Source organism: Hibiscus syriacus, unplaced genomic scaffold (genome assembly GCF_006381635.1).
Source record: "Hibiscus syriacus cultivar Baekdansim isolate YM2019G1 unplaced genomic scaffold, ASM638163v2 tig00110548_pilon, whole genome shotgun sequence".
Classification (NCBI taxonomy): domain Eukaryota; kingdom Viridiplantae; phylum Streptophyta; class Magnoliopsida; order Malvales; family Malvaceae; genus Hibiscus; species Hibiscus syriacus.
In genome coordinates, this window is record NW_024062775.1 from 1,572,205 (window position 1) to 1,596,151 (window position 23,947).

General features: G+C 32.3%; 2 protein-coding genes and 1 non-coding gene across 4 annotated transcripts; 1 reads left to right on the forward strand and 2 right to left on the reverse strand.

The window, feature by feature from the left end:
* The first annotated feature begins 4,014 nt into the window (after nt 1–4,014).
* TRNAI-AAU lies at nt 4,015–4,088 on the forward strand. Its single transcript has one exon. It is a non-coding gene; the product is annotated as a tRNA-Ile (tRNA).
* A 1,267-nt stretch (nt 4,089–5,355) lies between these two features.
* On the reverse strand, nt 5,356–8,809 carry LOC120130795 (keratin, type II cytoskeletal 1-like). Of its 2 annotated transcripts, none has more exons than XM_039147954.1 (9): nt 8,646–8,809; nt 8,425–8,575; nt 7,686–7,766; nt 7,482–7,570; nt 7,308–7,382; nt 6,900–6,961; nt 6,754–6,819; nt 6,237–6,413; nt 5,356–5,704 (listed from the first exon to the last, which is right to left on the reverse strand). In XM_039147954.1, exons 2-9 carry the CDS (start codon nt 8,545–8,547, stop codon nt 5,613–5,615), a joined length of 765 nt encoding a protein of 254 aa, XP_039003885.1. In that variant the 5' UTR covers nt 8,548–8,575; nt 8,646–8,809; the 3' UTR covers nt 5,356–5,612. The 2 variants fall into 2 exon arrangements, with proteins under 2 accessions (XP_039003885.1, XP_039003884.1); XM_039147953.1 differs by having other exon boundaries at nt 8,425–8,584; nt 8,646–8,806.
* A 3,725-nt stretch (nt 8,810–12,534) lies between these two features.
* On the reverse strand, nt 12,535–17,496 carry LOC120130518 (protein LIKE COV 2-like). The gene is made up of 7 exons (XM_039147745.1): nt 17,339–17,496; nt 16,355–16,407; nt 16,141–16,250; nt 15,447–15,614; nt 15,169–15,266; nt 13,316–13,442; nt 12,535–12,641 (listed from the first exon to the last, which is right to left on the reverse strand). Exons 1-7 carry the CDS (start codon nt 17,453–17,455, stop codon nt 12,541–12,543), a joined length of 774 nt encoding a protein of 257 aa, XP_039003676.1. The 5' UTR covers nt 17,456–17,496; the 3' UTR covers nt 12,535–12,540.
* Between the last annotated feature and the right edge of the window lie 6,451 nt (nt 17,497–23,947).

Sequence of the window (23,947 nt, forward strand, 5' to 3'; positions counted from 1 at the left end):
AGATGGGGAGGGGGTATCCGCACCCGACCCGCCCGTTTGCCATCCCTAATTCTAAGTTCTTTTTATATTTTATTTAGAAAAAATATTTTTTAGTTTTATTTTAGTACCTAAACTATCAGTTTTGGTCTATTTTAATACCTATATTTTTTAATTTTTAAAAATCACACTTAACGTTTAGTTTTTTTTCATTCTAGTACCCACCGTTAAAAAACTTAACGTGTTTAGTACCTAAACTATCATTTTTTATTGTTTTAGTATGTAAACTCTCAGTTTTTTTTTTCAAAAATTTAATGTTAAATTTTGAACGGGGTACTAAAATAAAACAAAAACTAAGCTTTAGGGTGTTTTTGAACAATTAAAAGTTTTATGTACTAAAAGACCAAAACTAATAATTTAGATACTAAATGCATAGTTTACCCTTTATTTTTAAGCAAAAAGGCAACCCAACCCCTATACTTTAACAAGAACCCAATGTAACGTTCTTACTATTTTTCTCTTAATGTGAGTCATTCAACTCAGAAAATAAATTTATTATAGCCGTTTGACCAACATTTTGCGTTGTTCACTATTGTAGTGCTAACGTGACGGTCTACAGTGCTAACGTGACGATCTACAGTACTAACGTGATAGTCAACTATAGCAGATGACATGACAGATGTGTTAAATTTGTTTTTATTTTATTTTATTTTGTTTGAGGGCTAAATTTGTTTTTTAAATTCAAGGAATTATTTAATTTTTTTTAATTAATTTAAATTATAAATATAAAAATATTTAAATATTCAAAAAAATAAATATAAAACATTAAAAATAAAATATTAAATATTCATATTAAAAATACTAAGGTGGTGTTTGTTTTCAATGTTTAAGGTCTTCAAAGCTCTTATGTCTGCGCCACGCAGACATTGGGCTTCGCAGACCGTTTGTTTTTTAGAAGACATAAGCTCTTCTAACGTCTGCGCGTTCTCTTCTTGGCGCAAACGTGGACTTATGTCTTCAAAACTCTTCTAACCTCTTCAAAAAACCATTTTTACTATTAATTTTTTAAAAATTATAAAATGTCATTAAATTGAATGAATTATTACAAAATAGTCACTATAATGTTGTAATAAATTATAAAAGTTCGATAATATAATAATTATTTTATAGTATTTAGATAAATTTATTAATAATTTTATAATATTTTAATAAATTTAATAAGTATTTTATAATTTTTTAAACTTTATTGACGAAAATGATCATTTGTATATAACTCAACGATATCTAATATATTTTATTTGAAAAAATATATTAAACTTAGTAAAAAATATTATACAATTAAACTTAGTAAACTTTTTTTTATATAAAAACTTAGAAAATCACGGGGACATACAATTATTAGCATTAAAAGACAAAATAAATGGTTTAATTAAAAAATATTCACACTATTGAAAATTCTGATTCTTATCATTTAATTATGGTAAAGTACGAAAGTCCCTTTATACAGAATAAATAAATAAATAACAAATAATATATTTTTTCTAAATAGAAAAATACTAATTGATGTATATTATATGGAGTATATATTATATATATTTTTTGATGTTACTAGAATCGGATTGTACCACTCGAATAAATTAAGATGATTTAAATGATATTATAAAATCAAGTATTGATATATTTGTGAATCGATAATAATTGAGAATTAAAATATAATTTTTTAACAATTACTTAAACCGAAACAAACAGATTGAATTAAAATCAAATTGATTTCATTATCGATTGATTTAATAATTTTTTTTAAAAGGATATATAATATTAAAACCAAAATCTAATAGTCCGTAGATGTAATAATTTATAATAATAAAATTCGTATAATATTTATTTAATATATTTTTTCAAATAAAATATATTAGATATCGTTGAGTTATATACAAATGATCATTTTCGTCAATAAAGTTTAAAAAATTATAAAATACTTATTAAATTTATTAAAATATTATAAAATTATTAATAAATTTATCTAAATACTATAAAATAATTATTATATTATCGAACTTTTATAATTTATTACAACATTATAGTGACTATTTTGTAATAATTCATTAAATTTAATGACATTTTATAATTTTTAAAAAATTAATAGCAAAAATGGTTATTTGAGTATAGTTTAAAAAATCAATTTATTTATATTTCAGTTTATTTTAGCAGTCTGCAGACGTTAAAAAACAAACAGTCTTCTTCTTGCAGACTGCAGACTTTTGGTCCACCTCTTATGCTGCAGATGCCTGCAGATGTGATCCGCAGACTACAGACCTTTTACCTCTGCAAAAACAAACACCACCTAAAACTATCATTAATTTTTTTTTGAATATATATCATAGGTTATAAAAGGACAACTTATAAATTATCAAAAAATTTGACAATGTTTTTAAAAAGATATATTATACATAATATATACATGTAATATATATTATCAACACTTATATAAATTATTTTTACTGGATCAATCGAAATTTAGAAAATTTAAATTATTCGAGATTTACAAATTTTGGATTAGTAAAAATTTATTAGAATAATATAATTATCTTTTAAATTAGTGAAAATTAAAAAATAATATGTTTTAACTAATCCAAAAATTATAAGTCGAAGAAAAAATCTTACTCAAGCCCAATGTACACATCTAGGTCTAGTTAATATGCCATAGACCTATTTAGATTGTAAATTCAAAAAAAAAAATCCATTTTGTAAGAGTATACATTGCAAGTCTGCAACATTGACCAAAAACTACAGAACACGAACCCTACAAAACACGCTTTACGTCTGCCCCAATGAAAAAAGCTTGTCAAAATTAATCAAATCAAACGAGCACTGGTTGCAAAGGTTGTTACTGATGTCGGATTCGGACATGGAAGCAGCGGCTCAACAGATTATTCAACTCTGCGATGAAGGTAACAAAAACAGCGATGAAGACATCAACAACAACAACAACGTTAAAACAAAGATCAAAGGCAAGAGATGTTTTGAAAAAAGTCAAGAGAGATAACTTGTGCAATGATGGAAGAGATTTTTGGGGAAGAAGAAGAGATTTCCAGACCGATTAAGAAGAGGAGGTATCGGTTACTTGAGAGTATTTACAAGGAGACTAAACCCTTGAAGGTTAGATATGGCAAGAATTTATGTTGTCGCTATGTGTTTTTGTTTAGAAATTAAAAGATAACTGATGGCTTTAGATGATTGAGTTTGGCATCAATGGCTGCTTTTCCTTTCAACTGCGCATTCACCTGCTATTCTTTTTCTTGTCCATGTATTCATTCATCCATCATTCCATTGGGGGTTCTCCAATGAAGAATTCAACGTGTTGCATTTCTGTGTATATGTAGATTTCTCATGTGCTCCAACCTCATGTTAATGTAGTGACAGCATTCCAACGATACCTTTATCGTTAATAACTGCTATTGTTTAAATAGCGGAACGCTATTTGAATTTATGACGGTAACCCCTTGTCATCATTTTGTGTCCTTTGGTTTTTCTTTTTTCTTTTTCGTTTCTTGCTATATGGTGGAGGTCGGCAATTTCTTTGCATGTCTCCGTTGACGCTGCCGAACGGGGTGGTGATGGGGTGGCCCACGTACGTTTTCGTGGCCGGCTAGTTGTTTCTCAATTTCCACGACAGTGGCTAAATGCGCAGGGTTCCAAGACAAATAAAATATCTAACAGTTTTTTGTCGAAGACATAAGGAGTCGTATCATTTTGATTAAATAGAAGCACATGTTATTAAATTTATCTTTATTTTTACGTAAAATTAATTCTTTAATATTTATTAGTCTTGATTACTAGTATAATAGAGTCATTAGCTCCAAAGATTCCTCCTCCCTTCCACATGTATAAATAATCCCAACATGTGAAAGGATACAGGCTGTGGGAGAAGAAGCAAATAGCTGAAATACCTCAGAGGTTCAAGCACCTGATTTATTTCGAAATTTCAATATGTTATTTATATAGTTATATAAATAAACTCGCCAAGTTCTAACCATTGGCCTATTAGCTCAGTTGGTTAGAGCGTCATGCTAATAACGCGAAGGTCGCAAGTCCGAAACCTGCATGGGCCAATTTTTCCTTTTTCACACTTTTACCAAACGATGCCGTTTCCTTCCGTACTAGTGTGCTATTGTTTCTCCTGATCAAGGATCGGCCAATCCTCCTATTGGAATCAAGCCAACTAGTGTGCTATTGTTTCTCCTGATCAGGGATCGGCCAATCCTCCTATTGGAATCAATCTGGTGGCTGGTGGGAGTGAGGCTAGGGCAATAAATGAGATAAGATAGATCGTGAGCTATTCGAGATTGATTCGATCAAAGTTTGATAAATATTTGACTCGAGTTCTTAATGAGCCGAAACGAACTAATTGATACTCGACTCGAAAAGCTCACGGGCAACTAAAAGTATAATATTAAAATTTTATTTTTTAAAAAATAAATTATTAATAATATTAACATTTATGTGTTGATTTTTTTAAATGTAGTATAAGATTTTTATGTATTTAAGGTTCATGTTCAAGTTTGAGGCTTCAATTGAGTTAAATTTGAGAAAAAAATTTCATTTCAAGCTTTTTTGAGCTTCAATTCATGGTTTCGAGTATAACTTAAAAATTTAAAGCTCTTGAGTTTTTGAGTCGAGTCAAACTCCATTTTAGAGTTTTCGAGTCGAGTCGAGCTCAACAATACTCGAATTCGACTCGGCTCATTTACAGCCCTAGTGAAGATCATCCAATTCATCTGATGGGAACAAACGGTGTAGCCGGAGCCAGTCTACGGGCAGCAATGAAGTTTAAGAAAGCTGAGAAAGAAATTCAACCACCGCTGAGGATGGGGTAACCAAAGCATCATGAGATCAAGTTCAACCAAAACCTGTCAATGAAGGACCATCTTCGGGTCGGAGCAAGTCAAAAGCAGCGGAACTCTAGATGCATCTCATCAAGTTCTTGGGGACAAGGGAGGATGGTAATTTAGAAGTCTTTTAGTGCTGTTCCTGCAGTGTAGAGCAGGAAAGGGACATGGTTTTGCTCTCAGGCTGGCTATAGGAAATGCATTTGCCGTTTAGTGGTAACTGCAACAGCTTTATTTGTTGTTATAATGTTCCTTTCCAAAGTGCTTTTCTTATTGAGCATAAAAATGCATACCTGTTAGCTCATTAACTACATGAATGTCAAGTCTTGGTTTTCATTCTTTTCTATATTCAACAAAGTTGGTCAGATTTCAAAAGGAAAGAGGATTTGATTACCCAATTTTTCACTTAGTTTACAGTTGTACAGTGGGCCTCCAGCATGCAAAATGCAATCAACAATAAAAGAATGTACTGCTCTATTATTCCTAAAATGTAGAGACTGTACAACTTTTTCTAGGTTGTGTGTAAAACCGTAAATACTTTTGTCAGAATTCACAGCAAAAACATTCCCTAAACCACAATTAGAAATATGGCAAAACTGCAAGCCACCAATGGCAGGCTGCTGCACTTTTTTAACTTGCTTCCAAACCAAACATAACATTACCTTAAACATCATCAACTTCACGACAAGAGCAGGCATCCATCCACAATTCAAACTACCACACACCAACTACAATCTTCCCATCCTCTTAAGCCGCTTTTTCTTGGACTGGCAAGTCCGGCCTGGAGTACCTACCACGTCCACGTCCACGGCCCCTTCTTCCCCGGCCACGACCACGTCCTACAAACATATGATGAAAAGCAAATCATATGGTACTGATGATATCACAAGGTATAACAAACCATTACCAATAGAATCTAATATGAAGTCATCCAATAAAACAGTTGGAAAAAGGATGGCATTTCATATCTTAATAAAATTAGTACATTTATCATAACCCAATTCTTTTGTCAATTGCACATTCTTCTTCAAATGAAAATTTTGGAAACATGGTTTAGGGTAAAGCCGGGAGATATTTCACTCCAATGGAAACAGTAAAGTCCTCGAAATTTCCAACTAATTTATTTTTTAAAAATCGACATAAATTAAAAGACTGCAAGTTGGCAATGAATTTTGAATGCTGGTAAGGCATGTTTCCTAGAAGGTAGGTAGTTAACATTGTTATTATACTGCAAAAGATGAATTTTAACTTTAAAATCATGTGTGCCACTTCCAAGATGTGAAACTGAATTTTCATTTCTGTTATTCAACAACAAGTTAGCAGCAAACGAATACAACATACTTCAAACTCTGTTCCAAATCAAAAACTTACCTCGACCTTGGGCAGGGGGTGCATCAGACTCACCATAGTCATAGTACTCTCCAGCACCAAAGCCTCGTCCTCGACCACGGTAAGAATTACCTCTTCCACGCCCTCGACCTCGGCCACTCATGCCACGCCCACCATCCCAACCATCACCATTGTAACCCCCTACTGCACCATAATTTCCTGAACCCATCAAAGAGGCAGAACACATCCAATGAGAATATTCACCAAATTATATAAACAGTCACAACATGAAAGAAAAGTGAAAAAAATAGGAAGCAATGGATGCAAATATATACCAATGAGATTAATGCAACAATAATACTATAATAAGACAATATATATAATGGATAGAAAGAAAAAAAAAACATATATGCAATCTTCACCATGCACAAAAAAGGAGTCATTGGATGCACCAGGAAAACTACACTGCTTTGAGATAATTATTCTAAATTCAAGTAAAAAGGGTAATGGGAAGTTGGTATACTCAAACTGAAAACTGTATATGTTATAGTAAGAATACCTCTATCCCTAGGTCTTCCTCGACCACCTCGTCCCCTTCCTTGCGTCCCTGGTGGAGGCTCCGGAGCTTGATGAGATCAAAATATTAGGTGTTACAATTTCATTCTCCCTTCAATAAGTACTTGTTTACGAAACAAGATTGCTCACCTCCCTCATCTTCAAATTCATTCAATGTTTTCACTTGATCAGCGGAAAGAGGAGGTTGATACCTGCGTTTTAAGAGTAATTAGATATGACCTGAGAAGCACAGTTCAAAATCAAAGAATGGGAAAGCTCAAATGTATTCAATGTTTCTCACTGAAAGACTGGATAAATGGTATTAAAAAATCCATGTTATATGAGAAAAAGATGGAACCATACAGTTGTAAAAAAAAGAAAGAGATAATTCTTCAGATGAAACAAAAACGAAGGACAACACATAAATGCATCATTTAATGCCTAAATCCAAAGAAGGAAATTAGACTACCACCTTTGAAACAATTAAAATAAGTGTAAGCAGTCACTAAGTGTTTAAATGTTATTATGTAAATGAAAAACTGGATCTCAATTACTTACCCTACAGAGGACACATCCAGCTCCTTCTTTGATAATGTAATAGTGATCATTGACACGTGACGAGTAGTCTCCAGACTGTAGTAGAACAGAAAACCAATCAACATAATATCCATGGTCTAAACACGTGGAAAATGCAAAGAACTTAATAAGCATAAAAGAGTTGATGTTTCATACGGAAGAAGGCCTTCTTCTAGTGGTTCCCACATGTCGATTATATCAGTTGATCCAATTGAAGTATTCTGATGAAGATCAGCAATTCTCCTCTGAAAACAGAAACCTTGATATAAATGAAGAAAATGACATGTATGTATATATACACACACTAATAAACACGTAATTGAGAACAGAGACAGGGAGAAAGAGACATCTTCAAGCTACCTTGATTAGCTCTGCAATCATAACAGTCTTATTAATTGCCCTGCCCATTGCTTTAAGAACAATCTCACTGGAACCTTTCTCCTACATAAAATTTAGAGGGGAAAAAGTTAAATAAAAAAACAATTTAGTTTTATATGAAGGAATATTAAGCCTTTTCCCCCTCCAGGAAAATATAAAATACTCAAACTGCAATAATCTCATTAATTCTTCAGTGGGTGATATAATTTCTGTAACTGATTGCTAGCCGCAAGAAAGATCTGTTACAACACGTTCAATGGAACGGTGGACCAATTACAACTTTATATGTAAACTATAAATGAAATACTAAGAAGCTTATCGAAGTTGACGAAGAGTGGATTTTTACTTGCCACAAAGTTGTTTCCATAAACCTAAAAACCACCATAAAAATATACTTGAACTATGATGCAGTTACTAAACCCCAATTATCACAATATTGACACAATGAAGCATAAAATTAAACCTCCATATATCTAATCTACTTCTTAAAGTGGATGTGTCTGATGCATGTATGTTTTGACATGCTTACGGGACATGGATTTCCGGATAAATGGAAAACTTCAAAAAAAACTTAAGCATACTCGTGTCCAAGTAACATAGCTACTTATCCAAACAATTGTATTAAGAAAATGTCATATCAAATACCTGAAATAAAGCAAAAACATGTAATGAAATGATAAAATAAAAAATTAAAAGAGAAAAAGAAGACAAAGGAAGTTACTCGGAGGAGAGTGGTGGCATAGGTAATATAATTCCTCATTCTGCCTTGTGTTGTTATCCTAATTTCATTTTCGTTTATGGGAATCTCTGCTTTCGGCTTCTCCACCCTCTGATACCGATCCATCTCTCAGTCACAATTGCCTTCTTTCCTACTATCAAAGCTAAACCAAAAATCAATCAAAAACCCTAAAACCAAACAAAAAGAGTTTTTGTTGGATTTACCATAACTATCTGCAAAGAAACTAAGAGATCGAAACTGAGGCTGAAACAAAGCACCCTTTCTTTTTCATTTTGGTCTCTGTATCTGAGGCTTGAATGGGAATAATGAATTTCAAAATTTTGAAGCTCAGGCGATAAGGTCAAAGGTGGGGTAGATTGAAACCGTTTTTAATTTTTTTTAATGGGGATTTTGTCTGTCTGTATGAAATATGAGGACTTGGAAGAAAAGATATTTAACGAAATTCAGTTCTATACTTCGGTTCCAGAGTAGAGAGAGAGAGTAGGGCTTTCCTTCACTGTAGTCTCGGTCTTTCCGCCTATTGGACCTCTCTCTCTTGCACATCGACCTAAACCTCTCTCGCCGCCCAGCCCAGCCCAGCCCAGCCTACCTCCATCCTCTTTTCAATCAAAATGTGTTTCTAGAGATAATTTTTTAATAGATTTAGAGATGAATCTAAATTTTACGTATCAGCATTAATGTACAAATTGTGATTTTATATAAAATCTATTACTTAATCTAGTAACAAGAGACATCAATTTATTGATATAGATTAAAGATTTAAATCATAAAATCAATTATTACTTATTAATCTATTAAATGCCCTCCTCCATCTGGTCTCCACGACTCTATTGGTTGAGGAGCGACTACCTCGCATCGTTTTTCAGTTAAATCCACTTACTCCATTCCTGCTAACATTGTGACAATGGAAGAGGAAAAAAATTGGAGTATTATTCATCGATGTAAGGGTCTTCAACTCATTAAAATCTTCATGCGGTTAATTTGTTGTGAAAAAACGATGACTAATGAGGAGCGTGCTCATCGCCATTTTAGCATTGATAGTACTTGTTTGATCAGTAACTCGTCTATCAAAGACATCCACCCTGTGCTACGGTTGTGTCCGGTGGCAATTGCCACTTGGTCTGGCCTTGTTAAACAATTGAAGCACTATGAGTTCTTCACTATAAATATTAAATAGTTAATTAGAATTAAGCTGTTATATCTGAGCTATTTTGTTGTCAGCTACAGTGATTATCCTCCTTTCACGACCCTCATCTGATCCTCCAGCTGTTTTATCTTATTTTCCATACTGACTGGGCTGGACGAAAATCGGGTATTACAAATACTGACGGGTCTTGTAGATTTATTGATAATCATGCAAAGTGTGGGGGGTGTTACGATGCTATAATGGTAGTTGGCAATTTGGTTTCTCTAAGTTTATCGGTGCTTGTTCGACATTAGAAGCGGAGTTGTTGGGTATCTATTAGGGGTTGATATGTACTTGGAATAAAGGTTAGCAAAACGTGGTTGAGACGAATAATGTGGAAGCTTTACGAATCATCAATGTCGAAAGAGTCGACAATGTGGGAATTACTCTTGTGATGCATATCTTGAAGCTGCGTGACCGGAATTGGAACCTTCAATTCCAGCATGTTCGTAGAACTGGTAATTGTGTTGCTGATAGGCTTGCGAATTTAGCCTCGGATACAAATCCTTCTCTTAGTTTTTTAAGCAGGCCTCCTATTGAGGTTCTTAACCTGCTCCATGAGGATATGGTGCCTCCTTGTTAATTATGTTAATCGACCTAGCTTGGTTGACTGCCCTCTGACTCTTGTTTGAATTGTTCTTTGGTGTTACAGGTTGCACTCTTTTCATCCGACTAGAATTAGAGATTTTTTAATGAAGCACTGGTAACCTTTCCATGTATGATTGTTTCGTTGAATATCATACCACTTTTACCAAAAAAAATATTATGATATGTAGAATTTATTGGGTGGTCAATGATAGAAGAAAATATTGTTCTTTTTAGAGAATTTGAGTTCAAATAATTTGCCTCTAAGATGTGACAAGAGATGACAACAGAGTGATGAACGTTGTTCGAAATTGAAGAAATTTATACTCAATCAAAGAACAAGATTAGATGGAATTAGAGTTCTTATCGCAAACTACGGTTTCTTGAATGGAGAAGTTGTTGAAAATCAAACAAAAAAGATAATGATTAGAAAGATAATGCAATAACGATAATGAATATGTAAAGATAATTACAAGAAAATAAATAAAGATATGAAACAACTTGAATTGAAATTTTCCTCTGGTATGTATAAAGTTGATGCAAACATTAGGGTTTGGTGGTGATGAGCAAGAATGGTGATTTGATGAGGATAATGATTGATAGATAGTTGTCCTACGAATCATCTTAACCACAATTGACTAGTCAAACTTGATAATTAGATCTAACCGGCCCTCCTAATCGTAATGAGAAGGCAAATCAAAGTGTGAAGATCTCCCTCACAAAAAACTTGAAGAACTTAATGATCAAGAATGCTTCGAAGGCGCAATCAATACTTGCAAAAACGTTCTCATGTTGTATAATTAATCAAAGAAATTTTGCCTGCAATGGTGAATGAAGCCTCCTTCATATAGGAGAGGAGTTCCAAAAGTCCTAAATAACTAATGAATAAATAATAATAAACTAAACATGTTTTGATTCTAATTCCTAATAAAAATAATAAATATAACCCTAAAAGATAGTAGATCATCCTATATCAAATTATATTACGAATAATCAATAAAATATTGATAATTTGTAATATTGACATAATCTCGTATAAGAAATTTTGCATGCATTTTCTTTACTAAAATTGACGTATCTTGAGTTTCCGACATCGAATTGACACGAGGTTAAAGTAATGTTGAAAAGCTAAGAGACAGTTGGTCATACCTCAAAAAGACATGTCGACCAAATAACACATGGATCTCATTGAAAAAGTCATCGTAAGCCTGCTGTTGTTCTAGTCTTATTTTCCAAGGCTTGAACATGTGTATTAATTGAAAGAGTAGTCCATCTTTTAATATGAGGCGTGTGGTGCATGTATCGGGATGTATATGTGCATTATCAATAGACAATTTTTTAAATAGATACTATCCAGTGCTTCCCTCGAATAATTAAAAAATTATGTATAAAATTATACTTTCGTCTTTACTTTTTTTAATGTTTATCTCAAGTCTCATGCACTCTGATGAAAATGCTTAGGTATGTTTTTTCTCTCTATGATCATATTATCTAATATTAATGTTATACTATTATAATCTACCCTTAATTTTATTATTTTTGTTATCATCTTCGACTTAAACTTCAAGAAGCGTCTCAAAGTGCAAATTACTCTCATAATTTAATATTTTATTTTTATGTCTTCAATATTTTCAATCAGGATTACATTAGATATGGACTCCTTCAGGAAGAGCAACAAGCAAATTTGAGTAGAATTATTCCCATTTAATTGGTAGAGCAAAATTTCTTAATAGATTTGTTCACACATTAAATAAATCAATTTCGGTAACTTACCTCAAACCTAAGAAAAGATAGTGTTATACTTAGAAAACACAGTAAAACCCAAAAGAACCAGCATCCTATAATGCATTTATTAATATTCAATTGGCACAAATTAATGACGAGAAACCTATATAACTGTATATATACATGTGTGTGTGTGCGTATACGCGTAATTTTAAATGCTTATTATGTTGCACAGATTATTTTTCCTATAATATTCAACATTTATATTTAGAATATATTAGAAAAAACTTATAAAAAATTCAACAAACTCATATCAGAGTAATATAAAGATATTTAAAATATACATTCTGTGCAATGAGTGACGTCTTTTGATAAAGATGATTATATAGAACATTGACGTAGATACACTAACAAACAGTGGTCAGATTGAAAACTACTACATTTTTTATGTAATTGTCAGAAAGTGTAGGAATAAAAAAGCATCTTTCTCCTAGGGTTTTATAACCAAAGAATATTATCACACACACACACACTCCAACTTAAGGGAATAAAAGTAAATTATGGAGCTTATCTGGCATCCTCTTCTCTCTATGTATTTTTTGTTACATCATTCTGTTCAAAGGGATTCTTTCCTTCTGCCGTGCAAACCTTTCCTGCGGAGATATCACTTGTGGCATCGTCATACCTCCAGAAACAATTATCTCTGCATAATCACCAAAAGGTAAGAACAATGAAAACACAAACTGAGGAGCAACACTGATTAACAGATTCATCGTCCACAATTCATTCTTGCACACGAAATCAACAAGGTTAGAAAGTATACATGCACACAGGACAAGTATTGGAATCCACTGTAAACCAACAAAAGAAACTTCAACAAATTTACAGAGCACAAATCCATTGCAAGGACATTTGACTCTCCTGCAAAGGACTCGTACAGTTTGACAGATTTTGAATTTGGCTGCTGCTAAATCAAATAAATACAGATATAAACAAGAAACGTATACAATTTATGTTCATTGTAACTTGTATTTTTAAGTTTCTTGGTTCTAGAGAGATCATTACCAACAAATTCTCCTATTCGGATAAAGTGAAAGGTACACTAAAACTTGAAGTTGGAAGTCCTAACTTTTCTTTTTCTTTTCCCTGTCAGGGCTATTTTGCCATGAATTTAATAACCTCAACAATATGGTTCAGCTAAACAAAGTCTTTTCTATAGTTAAGCTCTTCCAGACATGTAAAATATCATAAATCAACATACCCAAAAACAGCAAAACAAAGTTTTACTTAATTTTTAAATGCAGGCATTCTTAAATAAATATAGAGAATGAGAAAGCATAACAAGGTAAGAACATTTTCGGAAAACAGAGAAAATACCTATGCCTTCTCGGATCGAAAGATTGGGCCTTATGATGTCTTTGGAGTTCACCAGGAAGATATCACCAATGTATAGATGGTTTGTTGGGACAAATACACTGCATAGCTCTTCATCTTCAGTTTCTCTCTACATGCACAATCAACAAGCAGAGCTACTAAGAGAACGTGTAGAGGTGAAAACCAAAAAACCTTGTAGAAAGGAGCATTTTGCTACTACACGCCTATAAACTGCTACCAAGAGCGGCAATCATTCATTTGGGATCTCAAAGAATAAGTGGCACATTACAATCATCCCAGTAGGGTTACGACAACCATCCAAGAAACAGGCGTTATCAAGCAACAATATAGAACAGGATGTACAATCTTCGCTAAGCCTAGTAAATAATCAGATTATAGTTCTGGTTAACATGTAATCATAGTAAGACTCGAATCTTCTAATCTTAAGTGATTGAAAACCCCCAGACCCCCACCAATCCATACACACAAACCATCCCATCCTAACACACAGTCTGCTTAAGTTCTACCTAGGGCTGTAAATAAGACAAGACACATCGCGAGCTACTCGAGATCGACTTGGTCGAAGCTCAGTCAACTCTCAAATTGAATATACTCGACTCGAATTCTTAACAAGTCAAAGCGAGCTACTTGATACTCGACTTGAAAAGCTCGCGAGCAACTCGGAAAAATAATATATTAAATTTTTAGATTTTTTAAATTAAATTATTATTAATATTAACGTTTATATGCTGTTGTTTTTTTTTAAAATACAACATAAGTTTTTCATGTACTTAAGGTTTAGGTTCGAGTTTGATTTTGAACTCAAGTCAAGCTTCAATTTTTTTTATTTCGAGTGGAAATTGAAAATTTTAAGCTCAAGAGTTTTCAAGTAGAGCTTGAAAATTTTAAGCTCATGAGTTTTTGAGTCGAGTAAAGCTCAACACTACTCGAGCTCGACTCGACTCGTTTACAGCCCTAGCTCCATGAAAATTTGAGGTTCGTAGTCTCTTGGCCCATGGTGTTGGCTCTGCACTTCCCTATTACATAGGTTTTCAGAGTAGGTGGTGGGGGATAGAATAATGATATGATGTCTCATCTACGTTTCATGAAAGGCGATAACAATATAAAGGTTATATATCGCAATGTGTATTGGACACATTGTAAAATATAGTGCCCTTTGCATTTACAACTGTAGGAATTGACTGACAGTAAAGGTTTAGAGTTCCAAGTGCAATAAATGTCAAACTGTGACTGCATTTTGATGAACACGGCTCCACTATGACTAAATAGGATATTGGCAATCCATTACATTATAAGAAAACCGAATGAAAGTGAAAAACGTTTGCCATCAGAACACTTTCAAGTTCTAAATTCATTATAAAAAGATTTGCAACTATTTTAATGGAGACATATTTCTTTCATTTTCGTTAGATATGCAACACCATCTCCTTCAGAAATGATCATAAGATCAGTTCTACGATAAGCACAACAAGACAAAAACGCAGTAGATAATTCCACAACATCCACATGTTGAAATCTCATCTTTATTTAGCATTGTGTAACCCAAGAGAACATATGAAACACCAGTGGATTAGTACGTAAGAGACATGCCAGTTTGTCTCAGAGCATAACAAGTCTTGTTCACCATACAAAACCCATAATCTTATATACATATATATGTGTGTGTTGTTTGTATTATATTTTGTTGTTAGTAAAATCAATTATACCGGTATAAAAGGCAAATTTAAGTTTTAAATGGACATTGAGTAACCCAATTTTACATGAGGAACTGATATGGCATTCAAGGAACAACAGTATATGTTAGCAAAAGAATAGACAAAATACTAAAATAGTACCTGAAGGGTGACCGTTGATGTGATAAAGCCAAATGCATATTCACCAACACGTGGATGACGAATGATAGCGACCTCCTTAAATGCTGTAGTATTCTGATCTACAAGGAAAATGTATCATCTTTGTATTATTGCCAAAATCAAGTAGTTATTGTGATTTCACGCCAATCAAGCAGTATATCCTGGCTTTCCAAGTGAATTAACTTTTGTGAATGCAGATCACTAATTGAACTAGATTTACATGAAAAAACAGTTTATCAGAATCGTTAATTAGGTTTAACCTGGGGATATCGCAGCACTAATTTGTTTTGAGGCAGAGTACAAATGCCTAACAAAGGGCATTCGCTTTATAACCCATTCTCCAACTGAAAATACAGCAGCTCCCATCCATGATGAAACAAAAACTCCGACAAAGAAGACAAATAGCAGAGATGTGATAAATCCCAGTCCTGCAGAAAGTAATCACAGCTCAGACAATCATTGCTCAGAGCAAAAAGATCACTAAAGAAATCTGAATAAAATGCAAGAATGAAGAGGAAGAAAAGTTCTCTTGAATGACCCAGTAGGTTGTGGCATGTACCATGTAATAATTATTCCAAATTGATCACAAAACTCACAAGCTAAAAAATTATGCAGGTCATACATGCTTCTGATTACGTTCAGAAAAAGGGGGAAAATATGACATTTTAAAACCCTCAGGCTACAACTTCTTCAGAAATGTTCATCACTGTGGAGTTGAAATCCTCAATAGCAACTTGAGTTCTATCCTTCCTTGAACTTCTCTATAGTATGATTATCATCCAATTCATCATTTTGCAATAAGAATACAATTTTAGATTATGAAGAAACTTTGGAGTTTGATGATTCTGAAGCATCGTTGGACTAGTGATAATTTCCATTGGAGGCAAGAACGTATAATTTAACCATACTTGACTCATCAAACATCAAAGCCACGAATAATGCAATTAAACTTACCAAAAATGCCAATGCCAAGTCGTTCATATAGTGGACTGAAGAAACCATCAACAAACTGAATAAACCACCAAGTAATGAAGAATGTCACAGCCACAGGAAAAAGGACCACACTGCAATTTTGCATGCCAACACGTTGTTACTTGTTGGGCTTGAAATATGGAAAGAAATAGTGGACTACAGAAAATGTTTTTTGGGAAAGATAAAAGCTTAATACCATCCAGTCAAGAACTTCTTTGAGACCCAACTTTGGAGAACAAAACAACAAGCCTGAAGAGTCAAAACAAAAATGTTCAGACTAGAAAATAAAAATGCCGTTATTTGTTTCATTATTTATTCTAGGAAAATGCTCTAACAGCTTCTACATTTTCTAAAACATACTTTGAAAAAAACTAGCAGATGATTATTCTTTTTTCTTAATTTTCTGCAAACACAATTACTTTAAAACCATTAAAAGTAGTTAAACCCTGATAAGTTCATACTAATGAGTTGAATATATTTAAATTTCTTGAAAATTTGAGCTCTCTAAACTTCCATAAGGTATTTGAACGTTAGAAATGCCAAATTGGTTTAACAAAAAATAGTGTAAAGAGTAAAAACTTTATATTGAAAGCACTCTTTGTAAAGGTCATCCAATTTCTCCACATTTTAGTTTTTTTAAAGGTATAATTCAAATTTTAAACCCTAGTTCCCGAAGCAGAAACGTTTATCCTAAATATTTTCATACTCCGAAATCCTAATATACTGGTTAATTTGTTTTGACGTTAAAAAAATCAAAAGGTCATCAAGATTTCCCTATTTTTCAGAACATATTTAAGCCAAACCCGGGGACAATCGAAACCATTAGAATATCTGGATATAATTTAGAATTCAATCAATTTCTTTCCCTTTTTGTATGAAGAATTAAACCAGCTTGCAGTTATTAAATATAATGAAGAAAATATTATGACAAATCTTGAGCAGTATTTGACCATTTTCAGTCCCTACATCCCAAATTTAGCAGGGATTCCCCTTATCTGCGCTCAAGTTTTGGTTAGTCACAAACTACATCGAAGTACAAAATTCAATTACATTTGGACAAATATAAATTTAAGAAAAGCCCTACAACACAGATCGGAAACTCAGCGTGATTAATTGATCCATAACTTGGGTGGAAGTCAAAGCTAAAAGAGATAAATAAATAAAAGGGGAGGAAAAGGACCTTGCGAGTGGACGAATTGGAGGAGCTAGGAGGAGACTTTGCCGGATCTTCGGGATCGACGCCACCATTTTCCGCTTGGCTCAGCGGAATCGACGTTGATTCTTTCTCTTCCGCCATGTCTAGTTTGAGGAAAGTCGGCAGGTCAGATCAGAGACTTGAAGATTCAGTTACATTTACATGCTTTATATTTTCATTTAGATAATAAATATATATATATAGATAGAGAGAGAGAAACCATTTCATGTGTTTGGTTAAGAGAATGTAAGATTATCAATGAAAATATAAGATTATCAAGAATAATATTACTGGGAATGTTGTATTTTGTGTTTGGTTGGCTTAGCAAGAATGTAAGATTATCGTGTTTGGTTGGATTAACAGGAATGTAAGATTATCGTGTTTGGTTAAAAGAATAAAATATTATTAGAATGTATATTTGACCAAATTATCCTTATTATATATTTATTTTTTTAATAAGTTGGAAAATATTTATATATTTTTTTAAAAAAATTAAATTCATAAAATTTATATAATTTTTTTTTTACAAAATTAAAAATATAAAAAGGTTTAATGAAAGGGTAAAATTTTATTTTAATCCCTGAACTTCATATAAAATTTTAATTATAGATTTTTTTTTGTAAATCTAAAATAGTTTAAGGATAAATTTGTAATTTAAACTTCGTAGAATTTTTATTATTCAATGACAGAAGAAGGATATTTTTGAAAGAAAAAAAAATTAAATGCATTTTAGTCCAAAACGCCGATAATCCAATAATACCTAAGGAAAGGGAGGTAATGACATTCCCGGTAATATACCCCAAAAAATCTACTATTTGTAATCTTACATTACCGGGAATAAGATTCCCAGACTAACCAAACGGGAAAATGTGAATTTCATTCTCATGAGAATCTTACATTCCCCAATACAAACGTCCCCTTAAGCATTGTCGCTTGGGGAATAGGCATTTGGGGTAGGTGTTGCCTTTGGGTTCCCAACATATATTTGGTTGTATTTCTTTATTAATAGGATTAAACTCAATCATTTAATATTAAATGCTCACATTCTTATTATTATTGTGATCAAATCCAAAATTTAAAAAATAATAATTATTTTTTATCATCGAAATCATTTGATTCATACATATATTTAACTGTAATATCTATAAGGTTGGTATTATACTTGAATGTAATACATTTTAATTTAATTTTATATGATTAATTATTTTTGAAAAATAAAATTTAAAATAAATTAGATTAAATAAAATTTAAGTTTAAGTTTAAAATAAAATATTAATTTAAAAATAATATAATTATCTCTTATGTATTTAAAAATAATTATAAAGATATTTATTTTTATATTTTTTTATAATTTAATCTTCATTATATATATATATATATGTAAGTGTCGAGTCGAATCAGATTAAATATAATTTTTTATTCTAAAAATCAAATTTTAGATTAAAAAATATTTCTAAACTTACATTAAATCAAATATAAATAGAAAATATAATACTCAAATCAAATTAAAATAAATCAAAATATCAACTCAATTAATTTTAATATTTTTTACTAAAATATTAACTAATTGATTTTGGTGTCATGACATAAGATATTTTAATTCTAATCATGTCATGTGTAGATTATGTGTTGACTTTTAATTAATTAATTTTGATATTATTTTATGAATTAAGAAAAATAAGTGTTGCAGACAAGTACTTAATTTAAATTGCAAAATTTATTTAGTATGTTAATTTATTAGGTGATTATCGTTGTTTGAATGATTTTATGACAATATATTTTCTCTTAAAGATTAGGGTTCAAGTAATAATGTCTAAGGAAATAGGATGAGATTCGATTAATTTATGATGTTAAAAAAATCCTATTTAGTTTGACCCTAAAAATTAAGCAGTACATTTAATTAAATTACATAATATTATATTAGTGATCATGCGTGTAATTTACTCTCGATGAATTTATGCAATATATTCAAACCAAACAATCAAAAGTTACGTACAATGAAAGAATCCCTGCAAAGCAACTGTACAAAAAATGAACATAAATTTATAGAAAGAACCATCAGCTCACACATAAGACTTCATGAACCTGCAATTGGCTAGCCTTCATCTTCCCAGTAGGCCTAAGCTTGACATAATCCCGAACTTGATGAGTCACTTCTTGAACCGTAGTTTCGACCTGCTGAAAAAGGCGATGATTCTTTTCACGCCGCAAAAAGTAGATACAACCATTCTAGGCTAACTTAAGCACCATAGTCTAGAAGGGATTTCTGATACAGGGGATTCGAGACAGATGATGCTGAGCTGTCAGATTGCACCTTGATGGTGCTGAGACACCATGAATTGGCAGATCAGCGCAAAGGCGAAAATTGATTGTGACATGTTTCTCATTGGGGTCGTTTTGAGTATGTTTAAGTCTTTTGGCATAACTTTGGCTACAGGTGTCAGAATCGCGCATAAGATCCCAATCCGGAAAGCTCTTTTCGACGCGCACGATCTCCACATTGAACTATGCTCCATGTGGCCTTTTTTCAACCTCAAATTCTGCCGTTTTCCCCTCCGAATCACTAGAATTAGATATTTTTTACTATTTATGGTAATATTTCGATTGTCAATTAGGAAGTCAATTTAAATCCGATTTAGGCCGGATTTTTTTGGAGATTGCTTATTTTATTTCGAATTTCAATTTAGAGTGATTTTCGGGATTTTGCTATTTTTGGCAAAATTCGAATAAAGACGATTTTTGGCTATAACAGTCCGGCTTGTGGACTGATTTTGGCGTTGTTTGATTTGATAATATTTCATTAAACCCTAGAAACTTTTTTTCTCTGGATTTTTTTGGGCGAATTTTCTCTTGTGAATCATCTGATGGAGCGCTTGCAGGATAATCACTATTCTGTCTGGCGTCAATTTCATTCAAGGCTTGCCACACATCCACTCAAGCTCAAGAAGCCACCCCCGAATAAACATGTAAATGAAGCATGCACACAAACCTTAGAGAAATCACAATAAAAAAAGAAGAAGTGATCTCTTGTTTCTAACTCCCGCTTACAAAGAACACAACAATCATCTATGGTCATTCCAAATGACAAAAGCCTACTTTTAGTAGAGAGCTTATGAAGAACACATTCAAGCTACTATACTATCGCATGTCGTAGGATGTGCCCTGAATGACAATAAAAAAAAGTGATTTATCCTTTTGGTAACAGCACTCGGCAACACAATCTGCCTGCTCAAAAACTGTTGGATGCTAAAAATAATAGATTGGATTAACTGTCACCTACCCACATAAGATAACTGTCTGGCATACTACCTTTAGAGTCGTTTCGTGATCTTGTTCAATAGCGACTTACAATCATTCACAGTGAACCTCCTACTGATGAGGGGAATCCCCAAATAGTGAACGAGCAACCTTCACCTCTTTATCCCCGTACAATCCACAATAGAGTTCAAAATCGATTCCTCCACCAGAGGATAGGGATGTTCAAAATTTTGATTAATCGATTAAACCGATCGAATTGAAGTTTTTTTCCAGTTAATTTTAAGTTCGTTTGTTTAAAGATTAATGATTTTTTTAATTTCGGTTATCGATTAATTCAGCTCGTAATCAGTTATTTAACTGAATTAGCCAAAAATTTTAAATTTTTAATATATTATTTATATATTGATAGCTTTATAAGTGTTTAAATTTCAGTTTTAACCAAACTAATTGTAACATCCCAAACTACGGGTTAGTGACTAAATTGTAAAATTTTAGAATTTGATGATTAAAGTGGAAAAGTTGAATAGTTTAATGACTTATTTAAAAATAATTCCTGAAGGGTTATTAGTAATTATTAAAAGAATGAGAGGGCAAAATGGTCATTTGATAGGAAAGATATTTTTTCCTATATATTAATGAATCACGTGGGGAAAGGGGGAAGTTATCTTCTTCTTCTTCATTTCTTCTTCTCTATTGTGAGCAAGAGAGCAAAGATAAGATTTCTTAATTTTTGATTATTAGCTGAATTTTAAGTTGAGTTTTGATCATTAGATGACAACTAAGCTTAAGGCTTAAGTTGTCTTATAATCAAAAGATGAAGAAGTTATAAGACATTAAAGAAAATGGGTTTTTAATTGGATTTATGGAAAATAGTTGATAAGTTGAATTTGAAGTTAAATTTGAATTTTCATCATGCTAATTAAGGAATATGAAGTGTTAGAATTGTATTTAGAACATATTGAAATTTGAGTATGATTCTTGAATTACATATGAGGGATAGGATTTTGTGGTTAAAGATGGTTTCCATGGATATAAGTTGGTTTAAGTAATGGTGGTTGGGTTTAATGACATGATAGGGGTTTAAAATAGAAGAATTGAGTGAAGAATTGATGATTTTCGGGCTTAAAATACAATTTCTGGGCATAGGGAATCGGTACCCTATGAAGGGGTATCGATACCCCCTCTTGAACGAAAATTCCAGTATGTGCAAGGGGAACAGATTCCCCCTGGGAGGGTATCGATTCCCCCTAAATGAAAAATGGCTTACGATGAGCCAGTGACGGAGTTACTATGGTAAGAAATGACTCCTAAAATGTTATATGATTGTTATGATTCTTATGAGTGCATTTTAGTTTATAGGATTATAAGGAATTGGACTTTTGATAAGTCTATTTCCAATAGTTATAGTGTATGGAGTATTGATTATAAGGATCTGAATGACATGAAATGTATGTATACTTGATTATATGAACTGATATGTGCCTATATGTGCTATGTGATTTATGTGATATGTCATATGTGAAAATAAAATATGAACTATAGGAAAGGATTATATGATGTATATATAAACATATGTGAACAAAATAGGACATGCATGTTTACATGAACACATGAGAAATAATATAAGTTATATGATACGATTTATATGATTACATGCACATGTAATATATGTTATATGATATGGATCTATGTGACTACGTGAGAAAGAATATATGTCTATGAGAAGACATAAGAACAAGGTATAATCTATGTGACATGTGAACATGAATCATATGAAAATGTTCTACGTGTAAGTGAACTATGTGTCGATATGAATAAGTGTTAAATATGAAAAATAATGCCCATGTTATGTGTCATGAGATCTAGAGGTATAGTTGGCATGCCAAGAGTCGAGGGTCTATCGGTCTTTCGGGACAATTCTACGTGGTCCTTCGGGACATATATGTATTCTTTGGAACATGTATGAGGTCTTTTGAGACACCTACTTGATCATTGGTATATGTATATCATTCTTAAGGAATTTATATGTGGTCCTTAGGGACAAATCTTATATGGCACTACGGTGCATTTCTACGTGGCACTTCGGTGCAATTCTACGCGGTTCTTCGGGATAAATTCTACGTGGCACTTCGGTGCAATTTATATGAGCTGTGGTGACAGCATTTGTGCACAACCTCAATGTACTCAAATACCTTAAGTTCTCAGTAATGTACATGGGCTAATAAAGAGAAAATAACAAATACAATACCTATGATGTATATGCTTATGGTGATATGAAATATGTTACATGAATTGTATGATGTTTTGTGTGTTATACGATATACAGAAATGATAAGTACAAAGTCATATGATAAATAGAGAGTATGATGATGATGGTATATGTATGCATTTTATTATATGAAATGTTCTATAGTTTTATTACATGTTTTATATGCCTCACTAAGTCTATGACTTAGCGTGTGATTGTTTCACACGTAGGTTTCGAGAAGAGGAATATTGATAAAAGTTATGCAAGACAGGTCAATTTCTCATTTCCAAAGATCATATCAGAAAAGAAGTTAATAGTATGTATTTTGTAATACTTATAGGGGTTGACATGTAAACAAAGATTTGAATTCGATATGTTTTAATCGGTTTTGTAAAATCATATGATTGATTTTTCTAATGTTTTAAATGTATATATGTAAATGAAAAATTTATATGGATGAAACCTTAGATTTTTATGAATTTATACGTATTTTACGGAAGTACTGTAGCAGTACTGTAGCAGGGTATCGGTTCCCTGTAGCAGGGGAATGATCCCCCTCTGACAATATGGAAAATTTTAACATTTGGGCACTGTTCATAGTACTGTTCATTACTGTTCACAGTACTGTTCATTAATGTTCAAACGTTACTGTTCATACCATATGTTACTGTTCATAAATATATTTTTGCCTCAAAAATTTATAACAAACACAATTCAACAATATATGATCGTATTTTCTTTAAAAGAGTTCAAATGTTATTATATTTTACAAGAATAAAGGTTTTAAAAGTTAATGTGACATCTCAGACTCGTATCCGGGTCGGGTACGGGTTGGGGTGTTACATTTAATGGTATCAGAGCTACGGTTTAGCCGATTCTAGGCTAAAAACGAAGTCAAAAGTGTTTTTAAAAGTATACATGCCAACTTAAAGTGAAATTTTCTGATCTGATAGTGTAAGGAGTGTACTGTCTTGATAATAGAGTTAAAATGCTATGTTATATTAGATGTATGATTATAAAAGTTTCCAAAGTGAAATATAAGATAATAGACTGAAGGTAATAGCATTCACCTGCCCTGGCCAGGCAGG

Bases quoted from the DNA above. Each gene is read 5' to 3' on its own strand.
- LOC120130795 (XM_039147954.1), bottom strand. From the start codon at position 8,547: ATGGATCGGTATCAGAGGGTGGAGAAGCCGAAAGCAGAGATTCCCATA. The intron at 7,571-7,685 runs GTAGCTTGAAGA...TTCTGTTTTCAG, and splicing joins TGATTGCAGAGCTAATCAAG to AGGAGAATTGCTGATCTTCA. The intron at 6,820-6,899 runs GTGAGCAATCTT...GATCTCATCAAG, and splicing joins TGAATTTGAAGATGAGGGAG to CTCCGGAGCCTCCACCAGGG.
- LOC120130518 (XM_039147745.1), bottom strand. From the start codon at position 17,455: ATGGCGGAAGAGAAAGAATCAACGTCGATTCCGCTGAGCCAAGCGGAA. The intron at 16,251-16,354 runs GTATTAAGCTTT...GCAAAATTGCAG, and splicing joins AAGAAGTTCTTGACTGGATG to TGTGGTCCTTTTTCCTGTGG. The intron at 12,642-13,315 runs GTATTTTCTCTG...GTGATTATGCAG, and splicing joins TTCGATCCGAGAAGGCATAG to AGATAATTGTTTCTGGAGGT.